At 42.2% G+C, this 20595-nt stretch overlaps 1 protein-coding gene across 1 annotated transcript in view; it reads left to right on the forward strand.

Annotated features, from left to right (window-relative positions):
- The window catches only part of LOC146860510 (aminopeptidase N-like), a 438299-nt gene that overhangs the window by 362243 nt on the left and 55461 nt on the right, over positions 1–20595 (forward strand). The window contains exons 17-18 of the mRNA XM_085644422.1: positions 707–874; positions 8019–8159. Of these exons, the coding sequence (XP_085500548.1) occupies positions 707–874; positions 8019–8159 (309 nt within the window). The remainder of the gene's footprint in view (positions 1–706; positions 875–8018; positions 8160–20595) is intronic.

The following is a 20595-nucleotide window of genomic DNA, read 5'->3' on the forward strand; positions in this document are numbered from 1 at the left end:
CATGTACCTTTAGGAATGCAAGTGCGTGTTGCTTGGCAACTATCCAACATGTGATTAGAATATAGCAATCAATGATTAATAATAGAGCAATCATCCTACCCATGTCTTTATTTTTCTTATGCTGGCTCTACACTAGTGTTCCTGTATATTTTCTCTCACTTGCTGTCAAGCCTGCATTGCCCAAGGAAGGAAAAGTCTGATTTATCAGTCCACATAAAGGCAACACATCATCTTACAATTAAGTTCCCATTCTACAGTTGTGTCATGAAGCCACTGGTTACATGTGGCAGTGACCAGTGCTTCCTGTATGTGCTGTTCCAACAGATTTTTAAAAACTGCATTACTATCTCCGTAGATCGTGAAGAGTGGTTCTGGAAAACCCGACCTTGAATGTCAGGAAGACAGATTATTTCAAGAAAATCTAAATATGCTTTCAGTGGATGCTAGCTTTTACCATCAAACACCCATGTTACACGAGCTTTAAGGTTGACATCATTTTAACATGCCTGGCCTTCCTGTTCCTTTATCACGTATCAGTGTAGGTTTAAAATGTCACACAGTCAGAAGAGTATAATATGAAATGTGTGAAGGGGAGGGGACTAATGGTTTGTTTAACATGCATCTATGCCAAAGATTCGCTCTCTAAACTTTGAAAGCAAGTCTGTATCTGCCTTGCACATTTACAGATGATATGTTCGTTTCACAGCATCACACCAAACCTGAGGTCTGCCATCTACTGCCATGCAATAGCAATAGGTGGAGAGGAAGAGTGGTACTTTGCCTTGGAAATGTTGAAAAGAACCACTGTTGCTGCAGAGGCTGACAAACTCAGAGCAGCACTGGCCTGCTCCAGAGAACCCTGGATCTTAAACAGGTAACAACTGCCAGTGAAAACCCATTTTCAAAATGAAAGCTGACTTGAGTCATGTAGTTACAAAGTAATCAGATGCAGGGATGTCTACCGCAAAATGTTTGAGCATGTTAAATGTAGTATGAAATCGATTTAATTCTGATGTTTACAGAATGGGGCCCTGTACACAGAGGAGATAACACCCATTAAAAATGTCATTGGCAAGGGCAAACAGATCTGGGGTTGGTCACAGATGTATTAAATTTGCCAATGCTTGTTTCCTAGTTATATCTCTTCAAGATGGATGTTTCTGCATTTGGATGGGTGGTCATTTTGAAATATTTCTGTTATTTGCTATGAAAAACCATTCAAACATGGCTGCCAGTGCGCCGGCAAGCATACACATGCATTTATATATATAGGCGGCCATCTTGGAATAGATGTCGAGCTAATTTTTAGACCTGGCATTCTTGACGTGGTTTCCACTGACTTTTTTTGCCTCCTGACTTCCCTTTTTTTGCTGACTTAGTTTTTGCTGGCTTAATGACTGTGTATATGGTAACATTGGCTTATCCACAATTGCCATTTTTTATTTACTTATAAGTCCTTAGTATAGTGCACTACATGCAGGGCCTGTGTGCGCAGTTTTAAGCTGTTATGTCAACCATGCAAGTTAACCCTCTTGTCAGGCCCAACTCTTACTTTTTAATACATATAAGTCACCCCTAATATAGTCCAAGGGCAGCCCAAGGACAGGGTGCAGTGTATTTAAAAAGTAGGACACATAGGGCTACAAATGCAAAAGAACAATTGATGGACGGAATTCTAAAACAGTGTCCAACATTCAGCCCCAGTATGGAGATCTGGGCCTAAATCCATTGTCTTTTGCATACCAAGCCATTCTAGTTTCAACCCAGCTATATGCAAATCACTCTTGACATTGCACCCCATGGGAAAAGTCCAGCCCGAACTGCTAGGCAAAGTCCTCCCATGACCGGAAACAAGCATCCTGGGACCTTTTTCAGGGTAGCACCTATTATCAGCCAGGCTAGCTTGACTCCAGTGGCATAGTGAGCATGGAAACCACATCTGGGCATACCCTTCTACATAGAGCCACAAATGCAAAACGAACAATTGCCATATTTAATTTACTTATAAGTCCCTAGTAAAGTGCACTACATATGCCATGACTTGTAAATTATATGCTACAAGTGGGCGGGCAGCACTGACTGTGCCACCCACTTCAGTAGCCCTTTAAACATGTCTCAGGCCTGCCATTGCAGAGCCTGTGTGTACAGTTTTAAGCTGCTTGTCGAGATGGCAAGTTAGCCCTCTTGTCAGGCCCAGCCCCTTCCTTTATAAGACATATAGGTCACCCCTAAGGTAGGCCCTGGAGAGCCCAAGGGCAGGGTTCACTGTACTTAAAAAGTAGTAAATATACTTTAAATTTTGACATTCCTAATAGTGAAAAACTCTTACATTCGTGTTTTACTACTTCAAGACCTATCTCTCCCATAGGTTAACATTGGGATTCGTTTATTACATTTTCTAAGTGTAATCTCCAATTGGGAAGAGATAGAAAGCTAAAGTTTGGTTCTCTGTTAATAACAATTTAAAATCCCAGCATGTGGTGAAGTTGGATTTTAAATTGTAATTCTGAAAATGCCACATTTAGCAAATTGCCATTTTCTTAGTTTAGACATTTTGGGTGCCTTGGGCCTGTCTCTGGATACACATCTGTTGTGGGTTACAGACAGACTTTGTGCATTTCCTCTAGACAGCCACACACAAAGGGAGTTTAGGTGTGATTGATGGGCCATCCACATCCTGATGGACCATCCTGAGAAGAATGGGAGGGAGGAGCTGAATTTTACACCTGAATAGGCTCTGTCCTGTCTCCGCACAAAGGGCTGCATACCCCCGTGGAGTGCGTCTGGAGCTAGGGCAGGAAGAGCAGGGACTCTGTGGACTTGAATGGTCTCTCTTTGAAGTCTCCCCCACTTCAAAGGCACAACTGGGTATAAGTATTGGACCCCTGACACCACAGAGTCAGTTCACTTCTAGACCTGTGGATACTCTACCAGGAAAAATTACTACTGTGTTGCTAGAAGGACTCCTGCTCTGCTGTGCTGACTGTCTGCCCTCTTGCCCCGGAGTGAGAAGAACTGGACCTGCATCTCTCCATCCCAGTACCAGACCGACTCAAATGGTTTGTCTCCTTGCTTCCTGTTCTGAAGACTTAGGACATCAAAGACTTCCAACCAATCTACCTACAACATCTGAGCTCTGCCATCTCAGAGTCTTGCCCTGCCAAGTTGTGCAAATCCAGTCCAGGGCTCTTGGAAGTGGATTTAAAGTGCTGCAACTACCAAAATTCACGCATCGCAGTCGGCTCGGCACTGGCGCTTCCCCTTCGACACATTGCCAAGGCTGCAAGGACCAAAGGCATCACATCTACGACTGCACAGTGCTTTGCTTCCAGTTCCTGACGCATTTTCGACTTGCGTGGCTCGACCACGACGCATTGCCTACATCTTGTGGTTCGAAGATGATGCACTTCCAACTTGACCGGCTCAGAACCAATGTATCGTCCCCATCCGAAGGAATCAACTACGCATAACCTCCTCTGCTACACGCATTGGGTCTTTGTTGATTACATAGCAAGGTACCTTGTAGCGGGACAAGATTGGTCATTGTATGCTCCACTGTGGTCGGCCTGAAGTTTTGGATTTGACCTGGCCCAGCATGGCCACCTAGCCCTGGTTGGCTCTTTATGCTTTAAACACTACATTTCAGTGTTAATCTTTGAAAATGAATTGCTCCGGTTTTGATTATTGGAGTTTTGTTGTTTTGTTCTTTTTTTATTGATTAGATTAAGTTCTATTTTACTAACCAGGCATGGTATCTTTTTGTGGCGTTTTCACTGTTTTCATGTGTTGAAAAAATACTTTACACATTGCCTATTAAGTTAAGCCGGACTGCTCTGTGCTAAGCTACCGGAGGGTGAGCACAGGTTAATTTTTAATGTGTATCTGACTTACCCTGAATAGGATTGTGGTTTCTGCTTGGACAGGGTGCATACCTCTGCCAACATGAAACCTAATTTCTAACAATAATGTTTTGCAAAAACCATTCGAAGACAGCCACCTGTGCATCAGTATGCTTGTGCACGCATGATATTTGTGAACCGTTGGCATCTAGCAATGACCATATGGGATACAGTGCACCCTCAAGAGGAAGTGAGGAAATGTCAGCACTGTCTGAAGAGCTGCTGGGCCCTTGCAAAAGAAAATAAAAGTTTTTTTATTTGTATTTTTTAAAAGAGGTCATATTAAGCCACCAGTCCTTGATACTTTAAGGGACTACTTTTTCAGAAGATATGCTCACTAAGCACAGGCAAAATGGTGTCTCTCACAATGAGTGGAGCTAATTGCTGAAGTGGGCTGACCTATTACTCCATTGTTTAGGCTGTGGTGGGAGAAAGCAAAATGTGAATTTCGCTGCAACAGGCCAATGGATGAAGATGGATGACTGAAAGCGCCTCAATGTATATAAAAGCATGTACTATTTATTAATTTATTGGAAAACATAAAGACATAACTAATTCCAGACCTAATAATATGTATCTGCTGGGAAATTCAGCATTTGTTACAGTAGTGCACCTATTCTTCACGTACTAAATCCCATGTTATATCCTAATCCTAGTAGTAGGGCTCATCATAACATTAACACTTTTCAATAATCCTTTCATATCGAGCACATATGGTTGACTCCTGACCTTGATGACTGATATTTCTCGGTATCATAAGAAATGGTTTGATTATCTTCATTACTTCGATTCACACTTCCTTCTCATAGTTCTTACAATTTTGAGGATGACACTATGTCCCCAGAGGCCAGGCATCTCTTTTAAAGCTCCCAAAATGCTGTCAAAAATGAAATTTTGTCTACACGCCATACACAGGCCACATTTTCCTACATGATTCCATTAATTAGGCCAAACCTGTCTGATCAGTATCCGAAACCATACTGAGCAAGTCAGAGGATAGCAGGTAAACCTCTCCTGAGAGGGAAAGAATGTAAGTACTTGGGCAGAGAAGTAGGAATTATCATTAATTAATCCAGCTGTTAGCTTTTCACCCTCTTCTACACCCCATTTCTTCCTCAATGAGGATATACCAAAGTATCATGAAATTTTCACCATCCTGGGCACCGATAGGGAAACATATTCACTGCCCATTGAGGTAATGCAACACCCAAAACTAATTGCACATCAAACAGGGGTGCATACATTAACATTTTAGGCAACATTGAGCAGTAACTGACATGATACCAGCACAAAGAGCCATGGGCAAACTCCTGCCAACAGAAACAGAGAAGGGAAAAGTAGTGAGAGGGAAAACAGTCCAGTCCTTAGCCACCAAACCAACCAGGAAAAACTAGAAACTGTGCCTCAACCAATACCACAGCACATATATAATGTCCTTAAAAGCGAACCAAGTTTTAGAGGTTTTTTCGCTCCAGACCAAGAATGAGCAAGAACACCAATGTATCCTTCCTGTAGTGTACAAGAACAACAGCAGCCTCTGTATCAGCTTGACCTATACCCTTCCAACCCGCAGCTATCAAAGGAGACAATCTAATATCAGTAACTCAACATATATGTGCCTAACAATAGACATCAATCTATCAATGTACAAGATCTTCAATGTACATGGATGTGAAGTTAAGAATAGTGAATCAATATGTATCTACACATTTTGACTTTCACAATATTTTGTTTCTTGATTTTTTAGTATCACAATACTTCTGCACTCTAAATTGTGGCAGAGCCCTGGCAATATTGCAAGCCCATGATCTGCCTGAACATCCAGGGAGGGGCAACGGGAACAAAGGAGGATGCTAAAAGCATTGGAGAGAGCAGGCATGCCTGCCCTCAAAACAAGGGCTGCTCACAACCAAGACCTAGAGTAGCATAACTAGGGAAGCCTAGACAAGACAGCAACGTGTTTGAGGAATGCATAATGCAGGGGAAAGCAGTCCACCATCAACAACACACAAAAACACAAAGTCCCTGACCCCTCCTATTATATTGTAGCCATAGGGAACGATAATCGAATCCAGAACACCGAAAAATACTCCTCCCAAAGAAAGGGGATAGCGTGTGGGCCCAACGATTGATATCTGATCTCCGAACATTACTTAGCCCGAGGAAGCGCATTTGAATCTCAGTAACAAAAACCATCTGAAAAGAAGGCAGCAATGGGGGGTGCTATGGGCTGGACTCTAATACTGTGAACTCTGGCCATGAGAAATGTTCTACTGATCTGAGCCTACCCAAACTTAAGGGGCACACAGAGTCACAGAGACAAAACAGATGGCAAAGTCAGCCATAGGCCATCCATTCCCAAGTAGACCCCAAAGGGATACTCCTTCAGCCACCAGGCAGTCCAACCAATTCCTGTACAGAAATCCAAGGAGGAGACATATGTCAGGACAACAGAACATAGCAAGCACAGTCACTGATATACAGGTGAGGTGGGGGGCAGGGAGAAGCAGGTCTCCAAACCTTCAAATTAAGCTCAGGCCTGAAGGCCGTCAAACCCTAGAGGCCACTGCTACCGATAAAAGGGCATCAGAGGAGGCCGGGCACACCCCCAGGAGGAAAACATGAGCAATAGTGCTGGAGTCTGTCATTTCCTAAGTGAATAGAGGAGAAAACCGCCAAATCCCAAGCTCAAGATGACCAAAAAATGGAAATTCTCCAAGCCATTCCACAGTAAGGGTAAGACATAGGAAATAACATATCTCCCCAATGGCTTAATTAGCTGGCGCAGCATCCTGCACCTTGGTAGAAGAAGTTCTAGGGAGAAAAGAGTATGGTAACTGAAATTGGGGTATTCAATAGGACAGCTATAGACTCTTCATTTATTTAAAAGGTCCTTAAAACACCTTATGGTACAAAAGACCTTCAAGAAAACTCCTGCCCCTGGCAAGAGTGGGATGTTAACCTTTATTTGCTGGGTTTTTAGACAAGCTATTGACTTTTGACTGAGAGCCAGAGACCTTTCCCCAAGTCAGTTATGTCACAGCCCAGTACACCTCTAGGCCAAGAGACGACACGTGGAGACCAGTGCACACCCACCAGCCTCTACAGGGCATACAAACACAGCAGAAACAGAGAGATCTGAAACAAACCACCTTCCGAGTGGCCCTGGCTGCTCGCATTTCTTCTGAAGGTCCGAAAGGTACAAGAGAGGAGATCCTTCTAGAGCCAGGCATTCAAGCTAACCACATTATGCAGGACGCACTGTGGAATCTACAATCAATGTCAGTTCTCAATAAACAGATAATTTATTTCTTGCAGGAGACCCTCCATCTTTACTTCCTGTTTTCCACCCCAAATAAGGGGCATGTGCTACCTTAAACCAGAATCACTTGATAAGTCTAGCTCAGAACAATACAGAAGTCCCACAAGATTAATTGTGTCGGAGACCCTTCTAATTAATTTTTATAGTCAGCAGTAAAAAAAAATTCACAACAAATGTTATTTGTTTTTAAAGGTACAAAACGGGCGGGCCCGACAAGTACATTACATATAATGCAAAAGACATAGTGTACCTGATTTTATTGGTACATAACAACCAGGCCGGATAAATACTAAACTGCACTGAACCCTATTGGTTATTCCTAATTGTGTATTTTTAAAGACGTGTCTTTTAGCCACACATTTTGTCTGTCTATGGTGCGTTACTATGACCCATGTATTGACTAGTAGGATTATGAAAGGTCTGAATGTGGCAAGGGGGATAGGTTGATGCCCCAATATGTCGCCCAGTTAATTGTTCATAGAACTAAATCAAAATCCTTTACCCCAATCAAAAATCATCAGCATGAAATAAGGACTGACTAGCTTAGAGCAAAGAATCACATTTGAAGCTTGCTAGAATGAGGATACACCCGTTGGGACAAGTACAGGAATATACCATTGCAAATTCAGTGGACCGTAACGTATATCTCATGTGACTATTTATGCTAACATTAAGGGAACAGTTTATGATGGTTTAATTTCAGCAGACGCACTAAGTCAGACAATAATAGCTTCCATGGTGCTTGCAATGTTAAATTCTGGTTGATAAACTTAATGTGTGCTAATTTCCCTTCTTAGATATCTTGAGTACACCTGGGATCGCACAATAATCCGGAAGCAGGATGGCATCTCCACCATCTCTTCTATTGCTAACAATGCTGCAGGGCAGAGTATAGCATGGGACTTCATCAGGGCCAACTGGGAGAGGATTTTCCTTGAGTAAGTCTACTACTTGTTTTCAAAATACTTTGAAGGCAGAGGCACTTGGGCAGCAGCTAATGTTTAGTAGCCAGCATCAACGTCTAGTGATATATTTAATGCTTGCTGCTACAATTCATTAACTTTGACAACATACCATATTGTGCTTTTCTTTGACATGTCAGTAAATTCAACACAATTACAATCCAATGTTCAAAGCATGCCTGCTTGACACATGGGCACAAATTCAGAGAGAAAACAAAATTGAGAGACCCCAGGCTGTTTTGAAGCTACATCAATGGATGGGGTATTAACGCACAGCTTCAAAGAACAGAGTGGTCCAAGTGTCGAATTAAAAAGAAACTGAGCCTGCCCATCTGATAGATTTTTATCATAAGAAATATGTATTTGCACTAGAGGTGGGTGGAATGTTTCATTCTGCCTGTGGGATTGGCGGAATTTGTAGACTCTGCGTTACTCTTGTAACCCAAACTTTAGGCCAAATTCTGCCAATCTCCACTTGGCAGAATTATTTCCCACAAGGCTCCAAAATTGCAAGTGCAAATGAGATTTGGCATCCGCTAGCATGACTTTCCAATTGTGGGCAGTGACGGTCAGAGATGTGCTTCTCGATTCGATTTGTAGGCGCTAGAGTAGAATTTCTACTTGAGCAGCAGCAAAATTTTCTTAAATGGCTGCGCACTCTAGCGCACTGAATGGTGCCATTTGCACAGATTTTTCAGCACGGCTTGAGCTACTGCTGCTAAATTGCAGTGTAACATGTATATTTTTGCCCCGTGGCAGAACTTGCCAGGATCTCGCAGAGTTGTTATGCAACTCTGCAGAATTCCACAGAGTTAAATGGTTGCAAGGTGGAATATTATGTGGTATGGCTGAGAGGCCTTACCATGCAATATTCTCACAATACACAGTGGGTGATCCTTGGGTTCAACAAACAACAATAATCCTTAGCTCAGTCCTGATAGTGTGACAAAGAACAGTCAGGCATTAATGGTTGAACATGTGTTAAGCATTTTACAGTACCATCATGATGCATAAGTAATTAGAGGTGACTCAAAAGAAATCCAACACCAATTTATAAAAATAGAGTGTATCTTTCTATAAATGTAATAGATTTTTTAAAGCGCTCAAAAATAGATGCACTTTAAGTAAAACTGGTCATGTTGAAAAGAATGGGAGAAAACACAGGTGACACTCGGTCACTTCAAATAAACCCTATTGTGGATAAGGTCATGTGGGTCCCTAGATCAAGTTCCAACAGTTGTTACTTCATTACCTTGCCCAGGGAGTCCTGGTGCAGAAGTGACTTGGTTGTCCTTGGAACTGAACGGGATCCACATGAGCTGTCAAACCTGCAGCACTTGACAAACCCACACTTGGAGATGGAGTTACATTCTACCCATGCTGAGTAGAGGCTTTGGGGCCCTAGGATCCGGTGCAACAGCTGGTTTTCTTCGACCTTCCTTTCTCGGCTTCAGGTGTAGAGATAGCCGGCATCTGTCACTCACCGGGGAATGTTGCGCCAAAGATGCTTTGTCACAAACTTCAGGATGCAAGAACAAAGCAGTGGGGTTGTTGCAGATGTCGGTCGCTGACGCTGGGAAGTGCTCTTGGGTGAGACATGTCGTTCAAGTGGTCTATCACCCAACTGGTGATCACCAAGCCTGGGCTGCGGCAAACATAATCCATGGTTGCTTAGGCAGCTGGAGAGAGACAAGAGTGGCAGCTTGAAACTTGGTGTAAGCTTGGCTACCACTCTGGGCTTGCAGGACACCACTTTTCTTTAGTGTTCACTCTCGACAGGACCATCAAGTTGCAATTCTGTCATGCAGCACATCGATTTTCCTGAAGCTTGCAGGGGACTGGACCCAGTTATTCTCGGGAGTCTGGTTCGTTTTCTGGCATCCATTGGAGTCCCTCTTGCTGGGAGCAATGAGATTTTGCCAAGGACACACGTTGAATACATGGTTCCAGTATATGGTCGTTTCAGGGCACTTATGTGTCCTATCTTTGTGCTGCTGTAGAGTCCAAGGTCCTTTTGTCGGTTACAGCATCTTCAATGTGCCTTTTCTCAAATTCAAAGTCAGAACTGAAGTTCCAGTGTCAGGGAGCCACTCAAATCCTAGTTTACGGGGGCATTAAGGGTGAGTAGGACAATGGCCAATGGGCTACTGGTCCCAGCAGCTAACTCGCCCCTGGAGTGACAATGCCTGTGGATGTATGTCAAGTTCTACCTAGAGTCCTTTAATCTACGGTCTTCCAAATGGTATAACCCTTCCTTGGCTGTACAGACCTCCTAGCCCACCCTAAAGGTGTGGCTAGTCCTTTGGAGGTGTATGCTTCCTGAATAGCTAATTTTCCTGCCAGTTGGGCTGGACAGTGTTATATCCTGCTTATGCAAATGCAATGCCATTCTACCACTAGTGGAATGTTAATATGATGATGCTTTCAGAATGTTGGAATCTGCAAAGAGTAATGATAGTTGACTGGGCTGAGCTGCCTGCTGGCTGCTCCTGGTGGGGTCTTGATCTGATCTACTTATGGTCTCCCTCTGGACCTGAACTGATCCTGATCTGGTTCTGTTCTAATCTTCCTGTGATCTTGTACCATCTTCTAATAAACCTCTTTAAATCATCTCAACTGAGTGGACTTGATCACTACAGAATTGTGGCGACGATCTTGTAAAGAACCTGTTTCTGTCACCTCTTCAAGGACTTCAAGCAACTTAAAATAAAGAACCTTCTGCAACTCAAGTCAATGTACCTCAACTGGCATCCTGACCCCACCAGTGACCTCCCATCGGTCGCCCACAGCAGTCTGCCAGTTGTTCCTTTGTGTCTGCGCAAGTGCTGTGCCCTCAGTGAGAGCAAGCCTGCCAACATCTTCAACGTCTTCGTTTTGTGCTGCGCCTTCATGTGAGGGTAAGCCTACTAATGTCTTGGGAATTGCTGTGCCTTCTGTGAGGGTAAGCCTGACGAACTTCAAGCTTTCCTACGTCTGGGGAACTGCTGTGCCTTCAGCAAGAGTAAGCCTGCTTGATTGACTTCAGCTGCCACACATCCTCGTCTACACTGACTGGAAAAGAAATGTGTCTTTTTCATGTGTGCTCCTGGTGCAGATCGGAGCTTCCGAATCCCCTCTACTTCCACAGACGGAGTGATTTCACAGTCACACGTGCACACACACATCACACGCTGGTGGGGCCCATAACACCAACATTCACCCTACCACTCTATCCGTGCCATGTATAAGGGGAAACGCCTTTTCTGTACCTAACCAATCTGCATGTACCCTGAGGTCAATGGCATCAACTAGTTGCTATAGATTTGGTGAAACAACTTAACACTCTATATATTCAATAAACATGACAATAAAATAACCACCGACACAGTAATTCAAACAGAATATTGTTTATCTAAAATTGTAAGAAAAGCCAATTTAAATGCAAAATCATGTTTCCCATATTTACCTATTCTGGCTAAAAGTCGTTTTCTAAGTCAGAACCGGTCCTCAGCAAAATAGTTAAAGTTTTCTAGCCGTCATGTAGAGTCACCGTCCTCTCCGTCAGCATCGGGACCTCTGATCATTGGTTCGGGAAGAAGTGGCACTAAACCTCTCTAGTCTACTAATATTTATACCAAATTTATATTCCAAATGTTACAAACATATCTTTCAAAACAGTCGAATGGTGGAAATTATGTCGTCTTGGTACATTGGGATACAACAATGAATTTTCTCACGTATTGATAGTCTCAAATTATGAATAGAAATTAGAAGTCCATAACTAATTTGTTACTCTGTCTCTTTAGGATAAAATGTATCTCATCCATGGGACCATTATAAGTTCATCAGGTCGGACTTTGGATTTGTAACAATTCTTCACGTTCAGGGGCATCTGGCATTTCTCCCAGATTTGTCGTCATGTTCATGGCTTTTCAGTTCAATGGGAGGACAAGGTCGCAGTCACTGCAAAGCCTCCTTTCAAATTTTCCATCTACTCGAATGCAGGCTGCGGGTGGTAGCCATTTTATAGCAGGCCACAATGGTCAACTTAAGCAAGGAAAACACAAAAACATAATTACTGCATGGAAATGATTATACAGTGTTATTCCCCTGCTAATACCCTTATGTGTATGTATTTATCTAGCCATTTGCGACATCAAAAGCCATTAATGCATATTAATGATAAGCGCAAAACACAATAACATCACATAAGCAACATTTATTCTGTCAATTTGCTCACCAACTTAGTTCACTTATTATTTTAGCCATGCAATAGCATTCCCACATTTAATTCTTCTGTTAATAAGGTTGGTTAAACAAGACTTGACAAATCTTTAGTAATTACTAATTAATCAGTAGTACTTTTAATAATGACATACGAAAATGAAACAGGTATTTGGTTTAAAAGTAAAAACCCTGCTCCATCAATCCCCCCTTTGGTGATATCTTATCACCACAAAAATCAAAACCCAAAAATCAATTTAATTTCCCCTTTTTAAAGAAATTCAAAATGGCTTCTTGTTCATTTTTAAACCCCTGTTTCCATATCATCTTCTCTTTTAGTTTCTATATACATGCTTTCCCTCAATTCTTCTAATTCTATTTCTTGTGGATCTCTTTCTGGTTTCTTTTGTCTCTTTTTAACATTTTCTCGTATTATTTTCTTTTTATTTCTTCTTTATCTACAACACATACACCCTAATCTAAGAATTAATAATGCAACAATTACACACGTTAATGGAAATAATATTTTACCAAAAATGGTACTACCTATTTTAGCTACAAAATTCTTAATAGCAATCATCTTATTAGCCATTTTAGTCCAGATACTTTCAGCTTCCAGTGGTACTAATTCTTCATGCAAATCCGTAATATTTTTGAAATAGACCTTTAGATCTTTGCTTTCGTCAGGAATGTCAGTGTTGAACTTTCAGCATTCCACAGACTCCACCCTCTTTTGCCAATAGAATGTCAAGGGCAAGTCGATTTTGCATCGCCATAGCGCGTAAACCAACCATTTCAGTATTTACCAAAAGAAAGCCTCCAGCGGTGCTTGTTGACAAGCGATCCACCACTGTTGACAGCTTCCGAATGCCATATGCATTCAATGAAATTCCCTCTGCTGGTATTAAAGCTCCAAAAATATCTCCTACAATTTCTGTCCATGTTTCTCTTCTATAGCGTGTTAATGGATTAGTATGTTCAGCATTTTCTACTCTATCCATGTGGAAAATCTTTGGAAAGACCAGGCCAACATAACATGTGCCAAACCAACGGTCAGGCAAACGGTAATAAGCCTTGTTCCCACAAATATAATACACTCCCGGAAAAACTGGATCTTCTCTTCCTCTAAATCCCCATCCGGTTGCAATAAAGTATGTATCATGGCACTCACTAGTCCCTATGAAATAATAATCATACTGGGATCGCTTCCTGGTAATGCATAGCTTGCTTTTCTGTGGGGCATCTATAGCCATAGTTGGACTGGCTCCATTTTTCAACTCCATTACTTTCTCAATATCCCACACTGTTTCACTCATTTTATGCCCTTCTGCTTTCTTGTGCATGTTCAACCTTCTTCTCTCAACCATATCTAGGAAGGTTTTCTCTTCTTCCTTGAAACTGCAGGTTAAATTATTTCTAAAAACATATTCTAACGTTAATTCTCTAGTTTCTATAAAAATCTCACCTAAAGTGTTAGCTTCTTTAGCAGGATTCAGTTCTTTAATCATAGGCAGTTGCCCAAGAATATTATCTACATTAGACATGTTATAATCTAATTTCCCTAATTGATAAAATATACTAATCAATACACCACATGAAATTCCATACGTAGCCGGAAGGTGATGATAGGTCACCCCTTCTGAAACAGAGGCAGGTAATTGCATACAGACGTAGCAATCCCTTACATCCATTGTCTTCACATATTCGTGCAATAATTTTGAAAACACATTGCTAGAAAAATCGTTAATAGACCTATCCTTATGTATATATACATTGCTAGTTCTAGTTGGAACTATTTTCTGTGAACTCTTCCCTATGTTAGTCATGTTCTCAGTATGTCCTTCTAAAGTGTCTATTGTTACTCTAAAAGAGATCAGTAGAGCAAGCACGCTCCACAGTAGCATTAATAATCCTGTTCAGCAGCAGCACATCTTGCACCATCTTCTCATGAAGGTACATCTACTTTGATTATTCTCAATGTTAGCCATCTTGTTAATTTGACCGTGTCTTTTGACTTAGCCTCTTCTACTCCACTACCGAACTTTTTAGGGCAGCAAGTACCCACCAGATTATTACAATTTATTAGTTCTTAATTTTACTTCTTCACTTTCTTCTTCAAGGGACTTCTTTGGATTTACTCAATTTGGATTTTCATCACTTTTCACTCTTTCCTCATCATCATCAAACAGTATTAGGTCCTGAACATCCGTCTCTTCTCCAATGTCGGACAAGATAACTCTCAGGATTCCCACTGCTTGTTCTTCTTCAACCACTTTCAGTAAAGCCTCCTCTGGACTTCCTTGACTGTCTGCCTCTTCACCTTGTTCAGGCAGTGCCACATACGTCCATTCTGGTGACTTATACTTCTGGTTTGGTTTTCTGATCCTTTTAGTTCCTTCAGATATTTTTGTTTCCTCTTCTTTCGTTTGGTTTTGACTTGACACTTCGTTCACCTGTTCAGCTTTCGAGGAGTTAACTTGTGTCAGTCGATATCTCAGTCTCTTTATCTTGTTGGGCCAAAGATCTCCTTTAGCATTTCTCTTTTGTTTTCCCTCTTTATTGTTTCTCTCTCCCATCCAAGTTCTCTTTCTCAGAACTCGTCCTCCATGTATCTCATTTTCACTGTCATCAGATTCTGTCTCAGTTGCCTCTTGTTCATCAACAATCTTTCCTTCTTCATCAACTTCCTTTTCTCCATCAGTCTCTTTTTTCACCAATCGAGATTTCCCTACTTCTGTCCCTCCTCGGGTCTCCGACACGCAATCTTCTTGCTGTCTACTTGTCCCTTCACCTAGCTTGTTGTCAATGTTCCCTACACCTCCTCAGGGTTTTTCCGCAATCTGTCCCTCTCTTTCTTTTTCTGTCCCTTCTTCTTCAAGAATTATCTCAGGTGGAACTTGTCCAATTATCTCATTTGATTCAGGTGTCACCTCTGTTGGAATGTTCTTTTCTTTTCTTTCTTTCTGTTTGTGTTCGTCACTGTTAGTTGGAATTTCAGGCACTTCTTCAGAATCTGGACTTGTCTCTGAAGTTTGCAATGTTCTTTTCAGAATTTCTTCTGGTGGGACGAACGTTTCTCTTGACTCACTTTCCCCCCTTTCAGGATTCTTTTTCCTTTTTACTGCCTCACTGTCTGCATCATTACTGGAATTTGATTCTTCAAAGTATTCTTTTCCAGTGCCGTCACTTGGGTTTGGAACTCTCAGAGTGTGACTTGCATGTATCCAATTTTTCACTCCAGCACACTTCACAGCAGTCGTTGTTGTCAAAATGACTTGTCTTGGCCTTCCCCACCTTGGAACCAGGCCATTCCTTCTTCTGTGGACTTTTATTCTTACCCAGTCCCCTGGGCTCAGATCATGGGCTGGTTTCTTTTCAAGTGTGGTGGCGTCTTCTCCAACCTGGTGAAACACAGAATGAACTGCGTCAACCAGGCCTTTACAGTAATCCAAAATCATGTCATCAGTTATAGTCATCAGCTTGTTGACTGGCACAAACGCATGTCTCATAGCACGTCCCATGATAATTTCATGTGGACTCAAACCTGTTGCTCTGTCTGGAGTAGACCTAATTGTCATCAGGACTAGAGGCAAGACATCAGGCCATTTCATTCCTGTGGCCAGGCACATTTTTCCAGTTCTGTTTTTGATGGTACCATTCATTTGTTCAACCACACCAGAAGCCTCTGATCGGTAAGCACAATGTAGCTTCTGCTGTACACTTAATGCTTCACAGATCAAACCCATGATTTCATTATAAAAGTGTCCTCCTCTGTCTAATTCAATGGTCACTGGGAACCCATACCTTGGGATGAATTCTCTTAACAGTAGCTTGGCCACTGTTATCCCATCATTTCTTCTTGTTGGAAATGCCTCCACCCACCTGGAGAACAAACAGACTACCACCAGGACATATCTCAATCTGTTGACTTGGGGCATTTCGATGAAATCTATCTGCATTCTTGTGAAGGGTCCTCCCTCCCTGCCTATTGTACCTAGGCATCTGACAGAGACTCTCTGCTATCAGCCTGAATTTTGCATTGTACCAGGTCTGCTTAAAGGCCCTTATCATAGCATCCCTCCCCAGGTGTCCCTGGCCATGATACATCCGTGCCATTGTTGACAACATGCTATTGGGCATGACTGGTCTTCCATCCCTATAGACCCACACGTGGTCTTTTTCCCTCGGTGCACAACCTGCTTTCACCCAATTTTTCATTTCCTCATCTCCTGCCTCATCCTGCAACTGCTTCACTTCCTCCCATGTTCCCACCACATTAGTAAACATTAAGGAACAAGAAGACATTTCTCTTTCTTTACTCCGGTTAATGGAATGATTATTCCTTGCACAATACTGTGCTATGTCATTGGCAAATTTATTCCCAAGGGTGACGAAATCATCACCTTGACCATGAGCAGCACATTTTACAACTGCTAGTTCTTTAGGCAGCTGTATCGCCTCAAGCAATTTTCCAACCACTTCAGCATTCTTTATGGGAGTTCCACTTGAGGTCAGGAAACCTCTTTGTAGCCATAACTGGCCAAAATCATGGACAACTCCGAAGCCATACTGGCTGTCAGTCATTACAGTCACTCTCACATTTCTTCCAATCTTGCAAGCCTTTGTTAGTGCCACCAATTCTGCCACCTGAGCGGATTTAACTCCTTTCAAAGGTGATGCTTCCACAACTCCTGAAACTGTACAGACAGCATATGCGGCACTCAGTGTTCCTTCATCCGTTCTCAAACAAGATCCATCCACAAACAACACATGGTCACTCTCAGGTAGTGGCAGATCTCTTATGTCTGGTCTTGGTTTTGTACAGTAATCAAGCACATCCAGGCAATCATGATCAACTTCATCTCTCACTCCCACACTTTCAGCATCAGGCAACAGTGTTGCTGGATTCACATTCACACATCTCTCAAGGCTCACATTTGTTGCACCAAGAATGACTTTCTCATATTTAGTCAGCCGACTATGAGACATGAACTGTGTCCGGCTCCTTGTTAAAAGGATTGCCATATCATGAGGTACGAATACCCGTACAGGATATCCCATTCTAATTCCCTCACTTTGTTCCAGACTTCTGCATGTAGCAGCTACTGCTTTCAAGCAACCTGGTAAACCCACAGCTACTGGGTCAAGTGTTGATGAGAAGTATGCAATCGGCCTCCTCAGACGTCCATGTTTCTGGATTAACACTGAAAGTGCACATCCATTCCTCTCACTACAGTACAGCTCAAATTCCTTTTTGTAATCTGGCATTCCTAGGGCAGGAGCTTCACATAGCCTGTTCTTTAATTCTTTGAATGCTGCCATTTCTTCTGGGTTTAATTCCAATGGGTATTTCACCTCACTTTTTGTCAATTTAATCAGTGGCTTGGCAATCAAGGAAAAGTTACTTATCCACTGACGACAATAACCAACCATTCCCAGGAACATTCTTACTTCTCTTTGTGTCATTGGGGCTCTCATCCCTCTGATGATTTTAATCCTGTCAATGGTCACTTTCCTCAGGCCTTTCTCAATATTATGTCCCAGATACTGGACTTCTCTTTTGCAGAATTGCAATTTGGCTGGAGATACTTTTAATCCTCCATCTGCCAAGTGATTCAGTAAAGCAATGGTGTCTACTTCACAAGCTTCATGTGTTTTTGATGCCACAAGCAGGTCATCAATGTATTGGACCAAAACCGAATTTTCAGGCATTGTTAAACTCTCCAGAGATTTCTTCAGCAACTGATTAAATATCGAAGGGCTCTCTGTATACCCCTGTGGAATTCGGCACCATGCTAAAATTCTCTCTCCAAATCTAAAGGCAAAAATCGGCTGGCTGTCGTGATGCAACGGGATTGAAAAGAAAGCATGGCACAAATCAATTACTGTGTACCATTCTGCATCATGGGGAATCTGATACAAAATCACTGATGGATTTGGCACAATGGGACAGCATGGCACAACAATCTTGTTAATTTTTCTCAAATCCTGTACTATTCTGAACTTTCCATTGGGTTTCTTCAGTCCCATTCTTGGTGAATTACATGGGCTGCTCAATATTTCTCTTAACACCCCCTGCTGGATCATTTTCTCAATTATGGGTGTTATTCCTTCAATTATTTCAGGTGTCAGTCTGTATTGTGGGATGTTTGGGTAAACCACTCCATCTTTTACAGTAATTTTTACCGGATCTACATTTCTCATCAGGACCACATCTTCTCCAGTAAAATCCCAAACTGCTGCTTTTACTGTCTGTTTTAATTCTGGGGGTAATCCATCCGGATTAAACACAGCATATGTTCCCATAGCCTCACTTTCCCTGTTATCTAGGGTCATTCTGTATAGGACATCCTCATCTGGTGTCTCCAAAGTTATTCCCTCTGGGGTACAGAAAATAGTGCAATTCATCTTGCACAGCAGGTCCCTGCCTAACAAGTTCACAGGACTAGTGTCACACACCACAAATCGGTGCATGTCTGAGAATTTCCCTATTCTAACCCTTACTGGTTCAGTAAAATGAGTTTTGATCTGTGTGTTGGACACCCCAACTACTTGGATTGCTTCATCCGAAAGAGGAAGATTCTTTATATCAGCTGAGCTGACAGTTGATCTCGTAGCTCCTGTGTCAACTAGAAAAGTAACACTTTCACCATTGATTTTTCCATCTACAAAAGGTCCTGCCTGGTCTATTTCTAGAGTTGCACCAAGTACGCACTCTTCCTCCTCTCTTCGGCACTGTCAGAAGTCTCCCTCAGAATCACTTCCCTCATTTCTTAGCCAATATTGTGACACAGAGCTTGCGCGTTTTGGCTTGTTTACCTGTTCTTCATCGTAGAACCCCGAATCCTGGCTGTACTTCTGGGATCCTCTTCTTTGTGGCAAGGGTGGTTTTGGCACCTGATTCTGCTGCTTAACAGCCTTCTGCTGTTGCTGATGCTGACCACACCCCTCACTCTACACCTGTGAATTCAATGATGGATTGTCATCATTAGTAGACGGTGCATTCTTACACTCGGATTTCCAGTGCCCTAATTTTCCACAGTTGTGGCAGGGAAACTTTTTCTTTGCTTCCTCAATATTGCCTTTCCCTTTTCCTGGGCCAAATCTGGGTTTATTTCCTGGGTTATTTGCTTGTTCAACCAACTGAGCTTCCTGTCTTTCTGCAACTTTCACCTGTGCCCACATTGCCTTTTCCTTCAGTTTCCTTTGCTTTGCCTCAATCTCATCACTGAAGTATTTTGCATGTCTCAGGATCTCATCAATCTTTTTGCTCTGCCAGTCTACGGTACGCTGCCTTATCATTTCACTGATTTCAGGTCGCAAGCCATATACAAATCTATATACAAAATGGCTCAGATCCTTGTCACCCAGATGTTCATCTCCACTGAACTGTTTGAAAGCCAGTATTAGTCTTTCATAGTAAGCATGGACTGATTCCTTCACTTCTTGATGTGTTCGATCTATTTTAACCCAGTCTGTTTCCTTGGGGGGTACCTTATTTTTCAGGAAAGCCATAACCTGCTCATATTTTTTCCTGACCTCCGGGTCTGGAGCTCCTGTCTTTGGATCTCTCGGGTATTCTTTAGTGGGCCAGTCTATGACTATCTTACATTCTGCCCACAAGTCTGCTGGTACAATTATATCAAACAGACTATTCAGGTCGATCCACAGCACTTTTGACAACTTCACAAATCTGTCAACCTGTCTATACCACTCGACGGGCTTCTCTCTTAGTCAAGGGAAATCATTTGTAAATGACAAAATATCTTGTCTGGTCCATGGGACATGTACGTACCCTCCTCCTGGAATCTCCCTCATGGGATAAGCTGTCACTGCTTTCTCCTTTTCTTTCATAGGGAATGTTGAGTAAGTTCTGTCTGCTGCATCCTCTCGTTTTCTATACCATCTATCTTTCCATCTCTCCACATCTCCTCATTTTCTCAGCAAAGCAATCATCTCCTTAATCTGCCCTGTCCGGCCTGCATTATTCAGATTCTCAATGTCCTTATCTGTAAAATCCACTCGGTAAGGCTTTTGTAAAGCTTTTACCTTCTCCATGTCGATTCCCATTTCACTGGCTATTCCTTTCAACCTGTCATGTATGTTCTTTGCTCTCCATGTGATACTTTTACACAGAAATAGTATTTCCCCCTCCTGATAATTTTTCAGCGTTTCTGTAGGGATTGTTCCTACAATCAGCTCCTCCATT

This window comes from Triturus cristatus, chromosome 3_1 (genome assembly GCF_964204655.1).
Source record: "Triturus cristatus chromosome 3_1, aTriCri1.1, whole genome shotgun sequence".
Classification (NCBI taxonomy): domain Eukaryota; kingdom Metazoa; phylum Chordata; class Amphibia; order Caudata; family Salamandridae; genus Triturus; species Triturus cristatus.